Source organism: Nycticebus coucang, chromosome 3 (genome assembly GCF_027406575.1).
Source record: "Nycticebus coucang isolate mNycCou1 chromosome 3, mNycCou1.pri, whole genome shotgun sequence".
NCBI classification, from domain to species: domain Eukaryota; kingdom Metazoa; phylum Chordata; class Mammalia; order Primates; family Lorisidae; genus Nycticebus; species Nycticebus coucang.
The window spans coordinates 132,631,961-132,650,400 of record NC_069782.1 but is presented as its reverse complement, the minus strand read 5'-3'; the positions used below and the strand labels follow the sequence as shown (position 1 = coordinate 132,650,400).

General features: G+C 42.7%; 1 protein-coding gene across 1 annotated transcript in view; it reads right to left on the bottom strand.

The window, feature by feature from the left end:
• The window catches only part of TAF5 (TATA-box binding protein associated factor 5), a 19,769-nt gene extending 1,329 nt beyond the window's left edge, over nt 1-18,440 (bottom strand). The window contains exons 1-10 of the mRNA XM_053583141.1: nt 17,851-18,440; nt 13,644-13,881; nt 8,484-8,799; nt 7,546-7,709; nt 7,300-7,435; nt 6,143-6,263; nt 4,707-4,836; nt 1,644-1,808; nt 561-738; nt 143-320 (exon numbers count right to left, since the gene is read on the bottom strand). Coding sequence (XP_053439116.1) covers nt 143-320; nt 561-738; nt 1,644-1,808; nt 4,707-4,836; nt 6,143-6,263; nt 7,300-7,435; nt 7,546-7,709; nt 8,484-8,799; nt 13,644-13,881; nt 17,851-18,409 — 2,185 coding nt within the window. The 5' untranslated portion in view covers nt 18,410-18,440. The remainder of the gene's footprint in view (nt 1-142; nt 321-560; nt 739-1,643; nt 1,809-4,706; nt 4,837-6,142; nt 6,264-7,299; nt 7,436-7,545; nt 7,710-8,483; nt 8,800-13,643; nt 13,882-17,850) is intronic.

Genomic DNA, 18,440 nt, shown 5'->3' with positions numbered 1-18,440 from the left:
CATAGGATGACAATCTAGAATCATACTGCTAAACAGAAGTAAAATGTAAAACAGCAGGACTTGGTTTTACAATTGTCAACACTCAGTGTTTCCTTTTCACATACCATTTATCCATTACCACAAAGCCATAATAGTCATTTACCTGATGCCAGAATTTCACCATCTCTACTAAACCTAAGCGAACAAACTGTATCAGTGTGGCCTTTTAATTCTCCAACCATTAAACCATGTCCAATATCCCAAAGGAGTACTCTGCCATCTGTTGCTCCTGTAGCCAGGAATCTCCCATTGGGAGAAAATGTCAAGGAATGAATTGGTCCCTAGAAAGAAATCCATGAAAGGATCAAAACAGAGTTAAGTATATCTAAGAAGATTAAGACACAACTTTGAAGTTTATTGGTATGAATGAATGGTATCTTTTAAATGTATGTTACTGATTTTAAAAATATATTGATAACAATGTAACCTAAATATTGTACCCTCCTTAATTTGAATAAGGTTTAAAAAAAGAATATCTTGACAGCAACCTTGTTTGCTAGAATAATAAAAGTGTAGACTACCTTGTGTCCAGTGAAGATCCTTACACAGTTACCATTCAAGACATCCCAGAGCCGCACAGTTCTGTCTGCAGAGCCCGTAGCAACATAATTAGAATTTGGATGGAATCTAGTACAATTCACATCGGCAAGATGACCAGCAAATATCCTCAAAGGCTGATAGTGATCTGTAGCCCAGAGCCTTTTAAAAAGTTATTGAAAACAAAAGATGACAATTAGTAGTTAACTATGAAATGCCAAAAATCTATCCAAAATAAATATAGAAACATCTATGTGAAGTGTTTGTTCAATATGGGTCCCCCTCACTGAGAAAAAGAAGATTAAATGACAGAATTGGTAATTATTCTTCAGGAAAAGAGTTGACCTATTTTTTTGAGAGAAATGGTCTTGGTCTGTCACCCAGGTTGGAGTGTAATGGTATGATCATTGCTCACTACAGCTTTGAACTGGGCTCAAGCAATCCTCAGCTAGAACTACAGGTGCAAACCACCATGCCCAGCTATGTTTTTAATATTTTCTTGCAGAGACAGGGTTTTGCTATGTTGCCCAGGCTGAATTCAAACTCCTGAGCTCAAGTAACCCCACAGCTTCAGCCTCCTAAATCCCTGGGATTATACACATACACCATCTTGACCAGCTAAAAAAAATTAAGTTATGTAAGTATTTTCTCTGTGCACATTTGTTTTTTCTTCTTCCTTCCCTACTCCTAGTCTAAACCATAGAAAAAGTATTTTCCTCTTGTTTTGGCTACCACATAATTGGTTTCTAACCTGAGCTACCTCATCCTGAATTTCTAAGGCAATGACAGGGAAACATCAAGGTGCTCACAGTGGGAAATAATGAAAGAAAAAGTTAGCATCTGATGGGGGCTGAGATGTTAACTAACTAAAAATAGGACTCTGCATAGTTGCAGATAAAGTAATAGTCCTATCCCAAATTCATTTTCAAATAAGGAACTATAAAGACTTGTTCTCAAAAAGTTGATCCTAAGTCATGAAAGTGAAAATAAGTTAGATTGGAGTTTGTAATTCCAACAAAAAACCATTCTGTTCATTGAACCCCTTCATAAGCTCACAATGTTCTTACCGAGCTACTCGGTCATGGCCCCCTGACACAAAATAGTATCCATATGGAGAAAACTGCGTGTCCCACACTGGATAGTTGTGTCCTTTATATCCCACCAAACAAGTAAATGTTTGAAGGCTCCACAATCTAACAGTTCCATCCTCTGAAGAGGAAAGCAGATAGTTCCTAAGAGAAGAGAAAGTAATATATTTGATTCCCAGGATAACTTAGTTATCTGCCCAGTTTGTACATTTGAAGATATTAAATGTAGCTAACATGCTACATCTCACTTCTAATTCATATACTGAATTCACAGTAGTTGAAAATAACTAATGTTAGCTTTGACACTCCACATATTTACTAAGCACCTACTGAATGAGGTAATATTATTTAAAAAAAAAAAAAACCTTAAGAGTCTATTAGGGAGACTAATAGATTCACAGTTCTTTTATTTATTTATTTTTGAGACAGAGTCCCGTTATGTTGCCCTCAGTAGAGTGCCGTGGCGCCACAGCTCACAGCAACCTCAAACTCTTGGGCCCAAGAGATTCTCTTGGCTCAGCCTCCCAAGTAGCTGGGACCACAGGCGCCCACCACAACACCCAGCTATTTTTTTTTTTTTTTGAAACAGAGTTTCACTATGTCGCCCTCGGTAGAGCCCCATGGCGTCACAGCTCACCTCAAACTATTGGGCTTGAGCAATTCTCTTGCCTCAGCCTCCCAAGTAGCTGGGACTACAGGCGCCTGCCACAACATGCGGCTATTTTTTGTTCTTGCAGCTGTCTGTGTTGTTTAGCTGGCACAGGCTGGGTTCAAACCCGCCAGCCGGGGTGTATGTGGCCAGCGCCCTACCCACTGAGCTACAGGCACCACCAACCAGCTATTTTTGTTGTTGTTGTTGCAGTTGTCATTGTTGCTTAACTGGCCCAGGCCAGGTTCAAACCCGCCACCCTCAGTGTATGTGGCTGGCGCCATAACCACTGTGCCAAGCTATCACAGTTCTTTTTCCTTTTTTAGAAACAGTCTCACTTTGTTGTCCTCAGTAGAGTGCTGTGGCATCAAAGCTCACAGCAACCTCCAGCTTTTGCGCTTAGGTGATCCTCTTGCCTCAGCCTCCTGAGTAGCTGGAACTACAGGCACCCGCCACGACGCCTGGCTATTTTTTGTTGCAGTTTGGCCAGGGCTGGGTATGACCTGCCACCCTCAGTATATGGGGCCAGCGCCTACTCACTGAGGCATAGGCACCGTCCTATCACAATTCTTTTAAAAAATGAAAAAATAGGCTCAGTGCCTGTAGCTCTGTGAGGTGGCAGGTTTGAGCCCCACCCAGCCTGCTGGACAACAATGACAACTAGAACCAAAAAATAACGGGGCCCGTGGTGGGGGCCTATAGTCCCAGCTACTTGGGAGGCTAAGGCAAGAGAATCGCTTAAGCCCAAGAGTTGGAGGTTGCTGTGAGCTGTGACACCATGGCACCCTACCGAGGTGACATAGTGAAACTCTGTCTCAAAAAAAAAAACTGAAAAAATAACCAAGGGTAATGACAAAAAGTATGGTCAAATAAGCTCAATTGTGTAAGTCTTAAGAAATGTGATAGTCACTTAAAACAACAAATTCTTGACTTTAAAATGGAGTTGCTGGGCAGCGCCTGTGGCTCAGTCGGTAGGGCGCCAGACCCATATACCGAGGGTGGCGGGTTCAAGCCCGGCCCTGGCCAAACTGCAACCAAAAATAGCCGGGCGTTGTGGCGGGCGCCTGTGGTCCCAGCTACTCGGGAGGCTGAGGCAAGAGAATTGCTTAAGCCCAGGAGTTGGAGGTTGCTGTGAGCTGGGTGAGGCCACGGCACTCTACCGAGGGCCATAAGGTGAGACTCTGTCTCTACAAAAAAAAAGAAAAAAAAAAATGGAGTTGCTATTTTCCTGTACTGTAGGAGTTGTATAAGAATTTAAAAAGAGAGAAAAAAAGAATTAAAAAACAAATGTCCTTGGGGGAGAAAACAAACACCACTACAGACATGCCAATAATACTCCTTTTCAGGGATTAACACAAAAGCTGAATACTTAAAAAAAAGTATTATAGTTTTCAATGAAATCAGAAGTTTCCCTCAAGTAAAAATGTATCATCTAGCTAAACCCTATTAAACAACAAAAAAAACTCATTCTCAAAGTTTCATAAAGATGAGAACCTTGATGGTTTGAAATATATTATCTGTCCAAGCAACATATGAATGGTATTATGAATACCCAACACCCTCCCCTCCATTTCTAGAGAACATTAGAGATCATGAAAAACAGGCAAGTATCTATACATACAGGGTGACACTGGAATCATACAGATGTAAGAGAAGCAAAACCTAAATAGCAATTTCAAATTTCCTTTTTAGGATCCTTTGAGTTCATTTAAATTATAGAAAGATAAATCCTCAACTGATAGCTAATATACCATTAAATATGTGTATCAGGCATTTATTTTAAATTTGATGAAGTAGCCACAATGCAAGGAACCAAAGAAGCAATTTTTCCCCTGTTGGGGTTAATACAAAACTAAAGCTAATTTTTTTTTTTTTTTTTGTAGAGACAGAGTCTCGCTTTATGGCCCTCGGTAGAGTGCCATGGCATCATACAGCTCACAGCAACCTCCAACTCCTGGGCTTAAGCGATTCTCTTGCCTCAGCCTCCCAAGTAGCTGGGACTACAGGCGCCCACCACAACGCCCAGCTATTTTTTTGTTGCAGTTCAGCCGGAGCCGGGTTTGAACCCGCCACCCTTGGTATATGGGGCTGGCACCTTACCGACTGAGCCACAGGCACCGCCCCTAAAGCTCATTTTTAAAACCAGTAAACCCTGAGGCTGTGCATCTTGATTCTATAAATTTGGGTATACGTTAAATTGCTATCTTGTATACCACTACCCCGGGATGGATTTGAAAATGGCAAAATTCTGAAAGTTAATAAATGAAGAGGCGACCATGAGATTTTTGTAATAGAATTTTCCCAGCATTTGCATAATGTTTCCAGAAGTTAAAACTTTTATAATCTCTAAACATAATACAGCAGGTATTTAAATTTTATTATTTGTATTTTACCTATCCGGACTGAAGCTGGCTCCATAGACAGGTCCACTGTGACCATATAAAATCTTCCACTCACTTGCTGTTTTCTCATCCATGATTCTTTCTAAGACATCATCTGATTCTTTGTCTATGAGGCTAAGATCTAAAATGGTCCAGAAATATTGATTTTTTTTTAAAGTACATTCATGAAAACATTTTAAGGCAATTATATCATGGTTCAGGAGAAGAACTAACATTTCCTCCTATGTTTTGGGCACTGTGCTAATGCCTCTAAATTATCCCAGTGATATCCCAATGTATAGGAGAGGAAGCTCAGGTTCAGAACAGAATAATTTGCTAGAGTGCACACAGCTACTCAGTGTTGGAACAGGACTGAAATTCAAATTTGTCCACTGTACCACAATGTTTCACTAAAGAAACTATGGATTATTAAAATAATGTAAAATTTTACATTATTGCAGCCAGGTATGCTGGCTCATACCTATAATCCTAGCACTCTGGAAGGGAGAAGTGGGAGGATTCTTGATGTCAGTTAGAGACCAGCCAGAGTGAAACAAGACCCCGTCTCTACTAAAAATATAGAAATAGCTGGGCATGGTGATGCATGCCTATAGTCCCAGCTACTACGGAGGCTGAGGTAGAAGGATTGCTTGAGCCCAAGAGTTTGAGGTTGCTATGAGTTAGGCTGAGGACATAGTAGTATAGCCCAGGTGACAGAGAAAGACTCTGTATCCCCCAACCCCCCAAAAAGTACTGTGTCATTTAAATAATATAGTTAACAATAAAAGTTCTTCTAAATGAAATCCTAACCTTATTAGTTCTTTGTTAGCCATCTATATGGCTATTTAAGGTTTTTTTTTAATTTACAGGCAAAGATTCACAAAATAATATGTTTTGTTTGTTTTTTTTGAGACAGAGTCTCATTATGTCGCCCTCGGTAGAGTGCCATGGTGTCACAGCTCACAGCAACCTCCAACTCTTGGGCTTAAGCGATTCTCTTGCCTCAGCCTCCCAAGTAGCTGGGAATACAGGCGCCCGCCACAACGCCCGGCTATTTTTTTGTTGTAGCTGTAGTTGTTTGGCAGGCCCAGGCTGGGTTTGAACCTGTCAGCCCTGATGTATGCAGCTGGCACCCTAGTCGCTGAGCTACAGGCACTGAGCCCCACAAAATATTACGATTTTTAAACTTCAAGGAGTTTTCTAGCCTAATTACTCTCATTCTACAGACAAAAAAAAAAAAAAAAAAAACACTTGAAGCCCACAGAAATTAAACTATAGTCTCACACCCCAGTCTCCTGACTGCCACTCCAGAACTCTTTTCACTGTTGGAAATGTCAGCATCATGGTTGAAGTGACATCAAGTGAATTTCTGCCAAGATCACAACTTCCCGTGTATATTCCATGGAATAAAGATTAAAGCTTACATCCTGAGAGATCCATCTAGTTACCTGATGCTTGTTTGACACTACGAAGCTTTTTAGGTGTCACAGACCACACTCTGACAGTTGAATCTGCAAAACCTCCAGCAATCAGACTAGAATCATCAGTGACATCCACTGCAGTGAGACCCTGCCAATAACCAAAAAAAAGTTTTAGAATGAACAATACTGTTTGGGTGAAGGGGAATTACAGTCTCATCTTAGAGAATACATAATGATGGCACTTTTTCTCATGTAAAAGATCATTTGAGATTTTATTCTCCTGTAAAACACATTTGCCTAAAAGCACTTACTTGTAGAATATGTCATCACCTACCCCATTTTAGTCCTCTATATTTGTAGTACATGATAGGAAGCAAATGTTAATCTTTTTTGCAGATTACTAAATATATCCTCAGCAGCCTATTGTAAGGAATCTATAAAGATATAAAATTCTTGGCCGGGCACTCATGCCTGTCGATCCAGCACTGTGGGGGCCAAGGCAGGAGATTATTTGACCTCAAGAGTTTGAGGCCATCCTGAGCAAGAGCGAGACCCCCATCTCTAGTAAAAACAGAAGAATCAGGTGAGTGTCATAGTATGCACCTGTAACCCTAGCTACTTGGAAGTCTAAGGCAGGAGGCTTGATTGAGCCCAGAAGTTTGTGGTTACAGTGAGCTACGATGATGCCATTGGACTCTACCCAGAGTGACAGTGATACTCTGTCTAAAAAAAAGGGGGGTGGGTGGGGCAGCACCTGTGGCTAAAAGGAGTGCCGGCCCCATATACTGGAGGTGGTGGGTTCAAACCTGGCCCTGGCCAAAAAACTGCCAAAAAAAAAAAAAGGGGTGGAAGGTAGAATTTTTAATTTAAAATACTGAGTTATATAAGTACTTAAACCAGTTCAAAAGAGATGAACCTCTTCTTCAAAAGCTAGCAGAATACTTTAGTGAAATGAGAGCCAAGTATAAGCAAGATTCTGGTAGCTGCAAGTTGCTCAGGTCCTTTAAACTTTGCCTCTATCTATTCTGTGCAGCATCCAATTCTCTTTTCCTAACTGCTGTCTTTAAATTATATCAAGAGTTTAAATAACAAAATTCCATTTCAGCACATTTAAGCTTCTCTTAATGATAAATTACTGTTTTATACAATTTACCAGGCAGAAATTGTCCAATTACTTTACCAACCTGGTAAGCATTGAGGAATGTGTAGAAACAAATAGAGGGTAAGCAGTCTGGCCCAAGGCGCACTCGTTTGGTGGTCTCTTTCATATTCATTATTTTATCCAACTTATCTGAATCTTTTAACTCAGGAAGAGGGATTCTGTGAAAGAAAAACAGACTTGAGATTACCCTTTGAATATTAACAAACTGAACCCTCTATAACATATTGTCCTACACCTCCACATAAATTCCTGACATTTTTTTTCTCACCTGTTTTGAGGTGGAGCATTGGGATCTTGTTTTTTGCTTTTGGATCCAATACTATCTTTTTTAGGCTTCTTCTTTTTAGGTTTTCCTTCTTCATTTTCTCCTTCTTCATCTTCATCATCCAAAGGCACCTCAATTTCTGGTTCTTTTAATAAGCCAAAAAATACCTACAAGTCAAAAGAGCCAACATTTTTAAAATTAATTTTTTGTTAATAGACCCTTCTCATACCTTGACAGGATGAATCACAATTACAATACAGTAATTTATTCCCAGAAGCATGGTTCTATACTGGTCTACTCAATAGCCATTCTCCTCAATTTTCTTACCAACAGAACCCTGATTTTATTAGAGCAGCAATGTGCTTGGTTAAATCATTTCTGTTCCCAAGCTGTCTCACCGCTAGGAATGGCCATATGATTATGGCCAATAGATGTACACAAGAATATACTTGGTATAGTTTTAGAAAAAAATATTGTTTTTATGATAAACAGGGAGAGAATCAGCAGGGATATATACATGCCTTTTTTCTTCCTTCAGTTCTTCCTTCCTGGAATGCAGCTGCAATACTGAAGCTGCAACAGCCATTTGTGAGTACAAAGTAGATAGCCACATTCTAAAGATGGTGGACCAGAAATTAGAAGGAGCCAGGGACCTTGATGGCACTATGAAGCCCTTATGCCACCCTTAGAGGTCCTTCCTCTGGATTCCATTTATGTGGGAAAAATTCCTTACTTGCTGCAGCCACTGCAGTCAGAGTTGTGTTAAACCACCATTCCCAAATCCTCATATAGCATATACATCATCCTTCGAACATGAAATTTTATATACAGTGTAAAATTATTCCCAAACTACCTATCGGAAAAATGTGTAAACTATGTAGATGGAAATGCTACAATTTTTCATAATCTGCATTATACAGTTCTTAGGTTTGTTCCCATACCTTTGATTTGTTTGCCTCTCGTTTAGCCTCTCCTGCCAAACTTCCCACCATCGCATCTATCTGTTGCTTACTACGCGGCATCCCATCAAAGATGTCAATGTAGAGGTGCTCCTGAACTATGTTCCATATCTGATTGTTCTGTTTCTCCTGAAGATGCCTCTTCAAGAGTTGGTACGAGTCACGGGAAATACGCAGAACAAATTTACTTGTTCGAAAATCCAACATGGTCTCATTCCCTTTCATGTGTTCCTTTTTGGTAAGACTAGATAATACTCGTAGGTCATCCTGGTAATAACATTCCTGATCTCCATGGAACCTGTTTCAGTGATTTTAAAAAATCATTTTTCAATGTAAACGTTAAGGGATCTGCCTCACCCCCATATATTTATAAACCATCCCAGAATATTTTCAATGCAGTAGCCTCAATAATTCTGAACTAAACTGTAGGATCAGAAGTAATTAATTTCAAAATGATTATAATTCAATTTCTGAATTCATCCTAAAAATAACCAATTTAATCCTCCAATTAAATGTATCTTAAATATTTTTTTTAAGTAACATTTTTTTTTTTTGAGACAGTCTCACTTTGTCGCCCTCAGTAAAATACCATGGCATCACAGCTCACAGCAACCTCCAGCTCTTGGGCTTAGACGATTCTCTTGCCTCAGCCTCCCGAGTAGCTACATGTGCTCACCACAACGCCGGGCTATTTTTTGTTGCAGTTTGGCTGGGGCCGAGTTCAAACCTGCCACCCTCGGTATGTGGGGTTGGCGCCCTAATCACTGAGCCACAGGCGCTGCCCTATCTTAAATATTTTAAGAGAAGAATTTTAAATAAACACCATAAATGAAAAATAAGATGCTATTTTTTGGCATTCAAAAGAAAATCACCATTCAAAATAAAAAGCTACATATTTGAAAATGTTAGAATTCTTGCTTTACCAAATTTTGTTTTCTCAAAACCCACTTTGTAGGGCCAGGCACTGTGGCTCACACCTGTAATCCTAGCACCCTGGGAGGCTGAGGGGGGTGGACTGCCTAAGCTCACAGGCTCGAGACCAACCTGAGCCAGAGCAAGACCTCCTTTCTAAAAATAGCCAGGCATTGTGGCGGATGCCTGTAGTCCCAGCTACTTTGGAGGCTGAGACAAGAGAATAGCTTGAGCCCAAGAGTTGGAGGTTACTGTGAGCTATGACGCCACAGCACTCTACTGAGGGTGACAAAGTGAGACTCTGTCTCCAAAAAAAAAAAACACTGTGTAAAACTTTTTATCATAGAAAACTTCAAACATATACAAAAGTAGAAAACAGTATAATGAACTCAATGTATCTCTCTCTCAGCCTGTCAACAATAATCAATACATGGCATTCTCTTAAAAACCTACCATTTTAAATGATTTCCTATATTCTTATTATCAAACATTTATTAAATATCAATACTTTAATATTATAACTAAAGAACAAATGTTGATAGCAAACAATGAGTACTTCCATATACCAGAGGCAAAGCAATACAGCCTTCAGCCTTAGTGACAATTAGTAAATTTAAATGTAGTTTTGTTTCTACAAATCTTAATTTTCCCAAGAAAGTAAAATTGAAGATCATATATTTGGCACTAAGAGCGGCAATCAATGCAAAAACATTTTGAAAACAATGAATTAAACAAAAGATATCTGGGCTCCAGCTCTGATAGACACACAACCAATAAATTCCTAAACTGTTACTTGTATTGCCCCAGTATGACTTATCAACACATAAACTAAAGGTTTCTGTCCAAGATTTGAATGACATTAGAAATCTCAGCCTCTTGGTGTTTATAGCAATCACTGCCCATTAACCTCATCTAAGCATGGAGTCCTGGCAAGGGCTAAGATTGGCCATAATAGGGAGGCAGAGAATCCTCTGTGACATTCCAGCTTCCCAAGTGAAGATATGGCTATACCATGAGACTGGAAGAGCAAGAAGGATTTTGATGACAGTACTTATAACAGAAATTAGCTTCTAGAGTACAGTTCTGTCATCATCAGCCTTTCTTAATTATTTCTCCTCAAAACCACTAAGCTACAAAACATCTTGCTTTATATACCTTCTAACAGGCATTCTAGTATAATAAATGAAAATGGTACAGAAGCCAGGAGTGCTGAGTTCTACTGTTCCTCAACAATTACTACAACCTATTTTCTTTCTTTTTTTTTTTTTTTAGAGACAGAGTCTCACTTTATGGCCCTTGGTAGAGTGCCGTGGCATCACACAGCTCACAGCAACCTCCAGCTCCTGGGCTTAAGCGATTCTCTTGCCTCAGCCTCCCGAGTAGCTGGGACTACAGGTACCCGCCATAGCACTCAGCTATTTTTTTGCTGCAGTTTGGCCGGGGCTGGGTTTGAACCCGCCACCCTCAGTATATGGGGCCGGCACCCTACTCACTGAGCCACAGGCGCCGCCTACAACCTATTTTCTAGTAAGTCTTAGTTTCAGGCTCTGTTGCTTAAAGACCTCTTGTTCACACTGTTAAGCACTGCTTCCTCCTTCTCAAACACACTTTCCCTTGGCTTCTACAACTAAACAACGCTCCTAGTTTTCTTCCTATTTGTCCTTTTATATCTTGTCTACTTGGCCATTATGGAGCTTCTCTTGACTAGCCCTCCTACTGATTTATTTCATAGTCTCCCCTAGCCAAGCTCATCCACATCCATCAAAATTGCACACAACTCCAATTTATGGCTGCAGTCCCTACCTCTCCTCTGAACTCTTACATACCATCCTCATATCAACTTAACATCTCTTAAATGAGTCAAAGGCACGTTCAAATTGAAATTCAATATTAACCTATGACCTGACAAACCAAGTCCTCTTCCAGGGTTTTCTACATCAGTAGAGGGAATCTTTTTCCAGCTGGAGGGCCAGAAACCTGGGGATATCAATGATGCCTCCACCTCCCTCACCTCCATATCCAGACCATCAAGTGTGTCACAATTCTGTCTACTTTTAATTTCTACCACAACCTAGCCCAGTGTTTCTCAACAAGGGTACTACTGGCATTTTAGCCAGGATAATTCTTTGCTAACTGGAACTACCTACAAATACTAGAACATTTAGTGTCCTTGTTCCTCTCTCCAGTTATTTCACAACCAAAAACACCTCTGCACATTTTCAGGTGGCCTAAGAGAAGGAGCAATATTACCCTCAGTTGAGAACTATTGCAATAACTTCTAAACCTGGTCAACTTATAGGCATCCTATCCCCCACCATCTGTTTTCCCCACTGCATAAAGGTCCTTTTAAAATGAATATCTAGTACTGACATGATCCTTTAATAGACATGCTTCACTATTCTCACACATCCATTTTTTCTTGTCTTCCTCCACAACAGAACACCTGAATATTATCTAGGTACACAGACACTTAGCTAAAAACTATATTGCCTACCTTCTTTGTAGCTAAGTTAGCCACTGACTGATAAGCTATAAAAGGATGTGTGTCCTCCCTGTGGACTAAAACACTGATGTTACCACTTTCAGCTAAAGAGCCACCTTATGCCACCTGGTGGAATCTGCACGAAAAGGAAGCCAATGTTGGGCGGTGCCTGTGGCTCAGTCGGTAAGGTGCCGGCCCCATATACCGAGGGTGGCGGGTTCAAACCCAGCCCCGGCGAACTGCAACAAAAAAATAGCCGGGCGTTGTGGCAGGCGCCTGTAGTCCCAGCTACTGGGGAGGCTGAGGCAAGAGAATCGCTTAAGCCCAGGAGTTGGAGGTTGCTGTGAGCTGTGTGAGGCCATGGCACTCTACCAAGGGCCATAAAGTAAAACTCTGTCTCTACAAAAAAAAAAAAAATTAAAAAAAAAAAGGAAGGCAATGTTTGGTGCGGTGGCTCACACCTGTAATCCCAACACTCTGGGAGACCCAGGAGGGTGGATCACTTGAGCTCACAAGTTCAAGACCAGCCTGAGCAAGAGCAAGACCCCATTTCTAAAATACTAGCCGGCATGGCTCAGCAGCTAGTGCGCCAGCCAGATACACCTGGGCTGGCGGGTTCAAACCCAGCCTGGGCCTGCCAAAACAACAGTGACAACTACAACAAAAAAGTAGCTGGGCATTGTGGTGAGTGCCTGTAGTCCCAGATACGTGGGAAGCTGAGGCAAGAGAATTGCTTATGCCCAAGAGTTTGAGGTTGCTGTGAGCTGTGAAGCCATGGCACTCTACTGAGGGCGACATAGACCGTCTTAAAAAAAAAAAAAAAAAAATGGGCAATGCCTGTGGCTCAATGGAGTAGGGTACTGGCCCCATATGCCAGAGGTGGTGGGTTCAAGCCCAACCCCAGCCAAAAACTGCAAAAAAACTAGTTGGTTGTGGTGGGTACCTGTAGTCCCAGCTACTTGGGAGGCTGAGGATCACATGAGCCCAAGAATTTAAGGTTGCTATGATGCCATAGCACTCCACCGGGGGAAAACGAAGTGAGACTCTGTCTCAAAAAAAAAACAAAAAAAAAAAAGAGGATGGCAAGACTGAGGAGTTTGGGGCCCTGCTAATCAAGGACACACCACACCAGTCCTCAATTTCCTACCTTTATGAAAAAGAGAAACTCATTGTATTTAAGGCTCTGTTGTTTGGGTTTGCAGTTGCTCTCATTCTAGCTCTAATTCCAACATAGTTTCTACTGCTCTTAGGATAATGGCAAAAATAAACTTTTATTCGTGCCACTATTGTTTGAGTTTTTAGTGATTGTCAACCAAATCTAATCCTACCTGCTGTTATAATAAACAAAGACCTTCAACATAGGCCAAGAACGTGACAGTTGTTCCAACTCTAACCAATCCCCAGCTTTATAGTATACCACACCCCCAGCCTCACCTCATTCTCTACTCCAGCTACACTGGCTTTCTTTCAGCCTCCTCTTCAGCCTACCATGATCCCTCCCGCCACAGAACTTTTACACCTGCTTTTCCCTCTTCATTGGGTTAACTTCTACCCAATCTTTAGCTCTCACCTCAAGCATCACTTCCTCTGGGAACCTTCTCTGACTTCAACTAGATTTAAGCCCATCATATTTTAAGTTCTTTTAGGTACCTCTCTTCACAAAGTACTTTTTAAGTTTCAGTCTTACATCTGTGTGGTTACAGATGCATATATACTTTGTATACATAACATATGAAAAGTTCACATACTTCTCAAAGAATGATTTTGCTTCATTTTCATGTTGATTGTAGACTAGCTCTAAGTACATGTGTACAAACAGAGGATAAAAGAGTTGAGACAACTCTGCCCGATGACAGTCCAGGGAACATTCAATGAAGTGTTTGAGGCCACTATAATATTCTTCATACATTGTGGGATCTCCTTGTTGGTTGTAAGCTGACAACACAGCACTGACATCCGGCTGGTCTTCCACAGCTACACTTCCAACTGTTTAAAAAACATAAAACAACTTTTAAAAAAATGACCTGATATGTACCATATGACGGTGGCTATTCTGCTAAGGCCCAAAGGTGAGTTGTTTCTCAGAAGTTTGTTCCTTTCCTCTCAACCTCTCTTCCCCAACACAATCACATAATCTTTTAAGGGGATTTTTCACTTGCTTAAGTCACCTAGGCCAAAGCCCCTTTAGCAGGTCCATATCTTTTTTTTTTTTTTGAGACAGAGCCTCAAGCTGTCACCCTGGGTAGAGTGCTATGGCATCACAGCTCACAGCAACCTCCAACTCCTAGGCTCAAGCAATTCTCCTGCCTCCACCTCCCAAGCACCTGGGATTACAGGTGCCTGCCACAACACCTGGCTATTTTTTTGGTTGCGGCCCTCATTGTTTGGCGTGCCTGGGCTGGATTTGAACCCACCAGCTCAGGTGTATGTGGCTGGTGCTTCAGCTACTTGAGCCACAGGTGCCAAGCCAGCAGGTCTATATCTTAAAATAAAGTTTCTAGGACAAGTGCAGTGGCTCATGCCTGTAATCCCAGCGCTTTGAAAGGCCAGGGCAGGAAGATCACTTGAAGCTAGGCATTCAAGACCAGCCTGGGCAACACAGGGAGACCTCCATCTTTACAAAATAAAAAGATTAGGTGAGCACTGTGGCACATGCCAGTAGTCCCAGCCACTTGAGAGGCGGAGGTAGGAGAACTGCTTGAGCCCAGGAGTTTGAGGGTACAGTGAGTTATGATCATGCTACAGCATGCCAGCCTGGCAACAGAGTGAGACCCTATCTCTAAAACAAATAAATAACACGTCCAAATCAATAGTAAAAAGATTCATGTATCTTTTCTAGAACTGCCTTATTTAGATAAATTATGTAAAAGTATGTATAAATCAAACAACTTTTTTTTTTTTGTAAAGACAGAGTCTCACTTTATGGCCCTCAGTAGAGTGCCATGACATCACACAGCTCACAGCAACCTCCAACTCCTGGGCTTAAGCGATTCTCTTGCCTCAGCCTCCCTAGTAGCTGGGACTACAGGCACCCACCACACGCCCAGCTATTTTTTTGGTTGCAGTTCGGCCGAGGCCGGGTTTGAACCCGCCACCCTCGGTATATGGGGCCGGCGCCCTACCGACTGAGCCACAGGCGCCGCCCATAAATCAAACAACTATTAATTTCCTCTTAAGGCACAGTGCAAATAGCACCCACCACCACCAAGTAATGCCTTGAAGTAACATACCCAGTTCTCTGAGCTACCAGTGTACGTCATAACAGTCCTGGTAACATAGCCTATCCTATGTTACCTTTATATGTGTACATCTATTACTCCTAATAAAATGTAAGCATTTTAAGGATGAGGAGGACTATGCCTTATTTATATTTATAGACAATAACTATGTGCTTAAAGCAATCTGCATAACCACCATTTCAAAGCACAAAACAGGAGTATTTATTTTCAATATAACAATAGCAAACAATACACCTGTCAATCAAATCAAAGTTTGGTTGTTAGAAATTTTTGTAAGTTTCAGTCAATACAATTATGTTCTTTACTGCACAAATGTTATATAACTTTTTTGATTACTCTGATGGACTCTTTTCCTCTTTCCTGATTTAGATCAGTTATGATCTAAAAAGAGGTTAAGTTGGGAGTCCTTCTGAATCTATTCTGGTTCAGGGGGCTGACCAATAAAACAAAATAATAATAGGCCAGGTGCAGTAGCTCACACTTGTAATCCTAGCACTTGGGAGGCTGAGGCAGAAGGATTGTTTGAGGCCAAGAGTTCAAGACCAGCTACTCATGAGGCTGAAGCAGGAAGATTGAGCTCAAGAATGTGAAGTTCGCCCCGGCGCCTGTAGCTCAAGAGATTAGGGCACCAGCCACATACACGGGAGCTGGCGGGTTCGAATCCAGCCCAGGTCGCCAAACGATAATGACAACTACAACCAAAAAATAGCCGGGCATTGTGGTGAGCACCTGTAGTCCCAGCTACTTGGGAGGCTGAGGCAAGAGAACTGCTTAAGCCCAAGAGTTTGAGGTTGTTGTGAGCTGTGATGCCACGACACTCTACCCAGGGCAACACAGTGGAACTCTGTCTCATTAAAAAAAAAAAAAAAAGAATGTGGGGTTGCAGTGAGCTGTGATGATGCCACTGGACCCTGGCCTGGGTAACAGAGTAAGATCCTACCTCAAAAATTAATAAAAATAGGTCAAGTTTCTGAAGAGATTAGAGATTATGGCAAAATAACCAATAATATAATTCGTCATTAGTTCATTCAAAAATTCAATATTCAAAGCTGAGCATGGTGGCTCAACGCCTGTAATCCCAGCACTCTGGGAGGTTGAGGGAGGGAGATCACCCGAGCTCAAGAGTTTAGGGACCAGCCTGAGCTAGAGTGAGACCCTATCTCTAAAAATAGCCAGGCATTGTGGCAGTCACCTATAGTCCCAACTACTCAGGAGGCTGAGGCAAGAGAATCCCTTGAGTCCAAGAGCCTGAGGTTGCTGTGAACTATGACACCATGACACTCTTCCAGGGGTGACAAAGTGAGACTGTCTCTCAAAAAAAAAAAGAAAATTCAATATTCAGAAAAGATTAAATCATATTTTCACACATTTCTATTTGTGGATTAACCCTATGTATTCACACCATTTCTGGTAATACTGAAAAGATAAGGCCTCAGGCAGATTAATTTTGCTAGAGGATCTGCACTGGATAACTTAGTTCAGTAAACACTTATTGCTGGCTCAGGATCACCTTTGAGACTTTGTATTGTGTATTTGTTTTACTACATGGATTTCTGTGAAAAAGCTGCTGGGATAAAGGGGCGGAGGTAGCTGAGTTTTCAGGGACAGATACAGAGGCATAAATTCATCAATACCAGGCATTTTACATATATGTATTATGATATTCTCATAATACATTCAATAGAAAAAAAACTCAACTTCAACCTTAGATAAAATTACTTAATTAGCATGACACAAGTAAAAGCAGTACAGACAAAATGATCTGTCCAATGCCTATTTCTAAACTTTGCCCTACATCATTACCCCTTAGAACTTATCAATGGCTTGGCACCCGTACTGAGGGTGGCAGGTTCGATCCCGGCCCGGGCCGGCTAAACAATGACAACTACACCAAAAAAACAGCTGGATGTTGTGGGGGGCACCCGTAGTCCCAGCCACTTGGGAGGCTGAGGCAAGAGAATCGCTTTAGCCCAAGAGTTGGAGGTTGCTGTGAGCTGTGACGGCACGGGCACCCTACTGAGGGCGAGCAGTGAGACTTTCTCTCTCAAAAAAAGAAGAAAAAAAGCACTTATCAAAAATGCAGATTACCAAACTCTACCTCTAAGGGGGAGGTTTACTTAAGTTTAAAGTGATACCCCGTAATCTGCATCCTCCAAAAGTTGAAAACTCGTGGTACTTAGCCCATTATTTTGAGAAATACTTGCTACACTATGCTCCATCACTCTCTGCCTCTGAGATCTGAAGCAAGTCCCTTGTCCTTTCTCCAGAGGTTTGTTTTCTCACCTCTACAACAAATGTAATGTCTCTCACAGTGGAACTGTGAGAATTAAGATACATAATTTAAAGTACTTGAAAGTACGCCAATCTGAAACTGTACAAATACTGTCAGTGTTAATGCGGACCTACCCAAGGCTCCAAAGCACAAACGAGAGGAAAGAGACTTTTGCAAAAGCCTGAAGGTTCCTGCCTCTCCGCGCTCATTTTCTCTATACATCCCTCTGCCTAACAACTCTCCTCAGCCTCTCTCTGGAACTGACAGCTCAGAAGGGGGTTTGACTGCGCAGCCGGCGCAGTAGGGAAAGGGGCGGGCATGTGGCCCTAGAGGCGGGCCCAGGAAATTCAAAACAAGCCCGCAGAGGTACAGGCCTGCCAGCCCCTGCCTTACCGGCTTGCTCCCTTCGTGCCGGCCCTGCCTCAGCGGGACCCCGCGGCTCACCTTTCCCCGGAGCCGCAGGACCTGAGGCTGAGCCCGAGACAGCCGTAGCCCCCGAAACACCGGTGCTCGGAGGGTCGGGGGCTGCAGTGCCGGGGGCGGAGGCTGTGACCCGGCTGAGAAGCGCACTAGCCGCCTCAGCGCCGGCGCTGTCCACCTCTCCCGGGGCTCCGGAGCCCGCCACTGACTCCTCCAGCAACCGGGCCTCACGGCGCAACGCCTCCTCGGCCTCGCGGAGGTTGCTCTGCCGTAAGAACTGCAGCACGGCCAGCAAAGTCTGTCGGTCCTGAGGAGTGCCGGCCTCCGGAGCAGCGGCAGGCACCGGGGCCGCCCCCGCCGGGGCAGCGGCGGAGCCAGCCACCGCGGGCTTGGGGGTCCCGCCATCCCCGCTGGCCGACGACGCCGCAACAACGTTCCCACCGCCGCCGTTAGGACCGTTGTTGGTAGTGCTGCCGCTACCCTCGCCCGCGCCGTCCCCCGCCTGCGGGGGTATCAGCGTCGGCGGTCCTTCAGGCTCTAGCTTGACCGCCACCTCCGTCTGCTCCTCCGCCAGCGCCGCCATCTTGCGGCTGAGCCACCTCGCGCCGTCAAGT